General features: G+C 35.4%; 1 gene segment (V, D, J or C); it reads left to right on the top strand.

Annotated features, from left to right (window-relative positions):
- Positions 1 to 226: 226 nt before the first annotated feature.
- On the top strand, positions 227 to 981 carry LOC126495020 (immunoglobulin kappa variable 2-29-like). The segment is given in 2 exon segments: positions 227 to 287; positions 656 to 981. Coding segments are annotated over 2 exon segments (375 nt in total).
- Positions 982 to 2,370: the final 1,389 nt, after the last annotated feature.

The following is a 2,370-nucleotide window of genomic DNA, read 5'->3' as shown; positions in this document are numbered from 1 at the left end:
CTCTCATCTGTCAATATGTTTTGCTTTATTACTTTCACTCCTGATATAAAAAAAACTTTTAAAATCATTCTTCAATATTTATTAAGCTGACATAACTGTCTCTTTTATGTACCCTGTTAGACAGACCATTGTATTTGCATAGTGGTCTCTAGGGAGGACCATGCTTTGCTGAACTGAGATAAAAGCTCAACTGTGTTCTCACCATCATTAATAACCCTCCTTTTTTCATCTCCTCAAAATGATGTGTCTTGTCCATTCCCTGTTTCTGCTGATATTCTGGATTTTGGGTAAGGATAGAGGGAGATAGAAACAGAGAATTGGAGAGAGTGTGAACTCTGGAAGCCAATTTTCTCCATGATGAACATGTAATATTTAGTTATGTGACAATTAGAAATTAAAGATAAAAGATCTGTCCTAGGAAGAAGATTCTGACTTATATTGGATGGGGTGGTTAATACTATGACCATTAGGTCCTCTAAATTATGTGTGTGTGTGTGTCTGTTTGTGTGTGTGTGTCCATGAAAAGAATTTGAAATATTTTTTTTAAATTACAAAAGATACCAGAAACTCATTTGAAATTAATAGCATAAAGAATTTCAGAAAGATTTCTCAGGAAATTTTCACATGATTTTTTGCTACTTTATTATAATTTCAGAAACCAGTGGTGATGTTGTGATGACGCAGACTCCACTCTCATTGTCAATTACCATTGGACAGTCAGCTTCCATCTCTTGCAATTCCAGTCAGAGCCTCTTACACAGTGATGGGAAAACCTATTTGAATTGGTTCCTCCAGAGGCCAGGCCAGACTCCACAGCAACTAATTTATCAGGTGTCCAAACTCGACTCTGGAGTCCCAGAGAGGTTCAGTGGGAGTGGGTCAGGGACAGATTTCACTCTTAAAATCAGCAAAGTGGAGCCTGAGGATTTGGTTGTTTATTACTGCATGCAAGGTACACATGTTCCTCCCACAGTGATGTAGACCCTAACAAAAACCTCTTTGCTTGAAGTGTCGCCACTGCAATGTACTCTTTGACTGTACAGTAGTATTTAGCTCTGTATCATTGTGAAATGAAGGCACAAGAGACCTTGGGCAACTGTTTGGAGCTCAAAAGTCTGGCTAGACTCATCATGTTTAATTAGGGATTTGGCTAGACCTGAAATGACATCAATTTTTGGCTCTTCAAGCTGTAACAGCCATGTATTGCCTCTGTACTAGAATAATTTCATCTCATTATTTATTTTATTTTTGAAAATTTTAAGCATTTAATTTTTTTCATTAATTTCTTGAGCTTAATTTTTAAGGTTTCCCTTAAATTCTTTATGTGTGTTTGCTAAATTCTCATTTAGCTTTTTAAATGCTGAAATGTCTATGTCATATTCTCTTTTGTTGTTTTAACTAGACTTGAGAGCATTATTTTAAATATCTTTTAGAAGCATTATAAATATTTCATTATCATAGGGACATGAAACCAGAAAGCTGGTATATTCATCCAGAAATTTCATTTTACTGCCTTTGTAATTCTTTTTAAGACTTTAATATTGGTGAATCTGGCATGGTTGTTGGCTCTAGAAATTTCATTTATTTTTTCTCTGCTGAAAAATTTTCTCCATGGAATATGCCTAGGACTTAACTGAAATACTGTTGTTCATGCTTACTTCACAGTTTGCAAAGTTTTTCAATGGGTATAATTTTTCTTTTATTGTAAACAACATCATGAAAGCCTGCAGGTGTCCCAGTGTTCTAAGTATTTGGAATCTCAGGTTTTATATTACTACTGGTATATGATTTCTTTTCTCCAGTCTGGCGTGTTACTTGCTTACCTTTGCAAACTAGGACTGGGACAGTGTATCAGAGTTCCTACAGCCTTTTCGGGTTTCTTCATTGTTTCTCAATCTGTGGAGCTTCCATAATCATCTGTATCTTAGCGTGGGCAGTGTATTACTCATGTAACTGTCACTTTGTTGAAAGAGAGCACATTATGGAGTAGGTACATTCTAAGAAGAAGTAAAGTGTGAGAACTCTGCAGTAGCACCCTACAGTACCTGAGGAGGAAGAGTTATCAGCAACAAAGAGCACTGAAGTAGATGAAGGGATTGACACAGGCCTCACTTACATATTCTTACAATTACAGAAAAGGAATTTGCTTTCAAATTGATTTCATGTTTAATGGGTTAGTAGACACAAGATACTTCATATTCTCACAAAGTTATTTGATATCCTTGTGTACTTCAGTACTTTCATAATTTATAATTTGTTTCTAGTGACCTTTTCAAATACTCTGGTTGAACAATATTTATTCTTTGCCTTGGATTGTGTACTTTAAGTAATAATAGAGAGGGGAGCAACCATTGTAATAGAGATCTTCAG

This window comes from Alexandromys fortis, unplaced genomic scaffold (genome assembly GCF_014885135.2).
Source record: "Alexandromys fortis isolate MF-2015 unplaced genomic scaffold, M_Fortis_MF-2015_v1.1 scaffold_407, whole genome shotgun sequence".
Lineage (NCBI taxonomy): Eukaryota > Metazoa > Chordata > Mammalia > Rodentia > Cricetidae > Alexandromys > Alexandromys fortis.
This window is presented reverse-complemented; position numbering and strand designations above follow the sequence as displayed.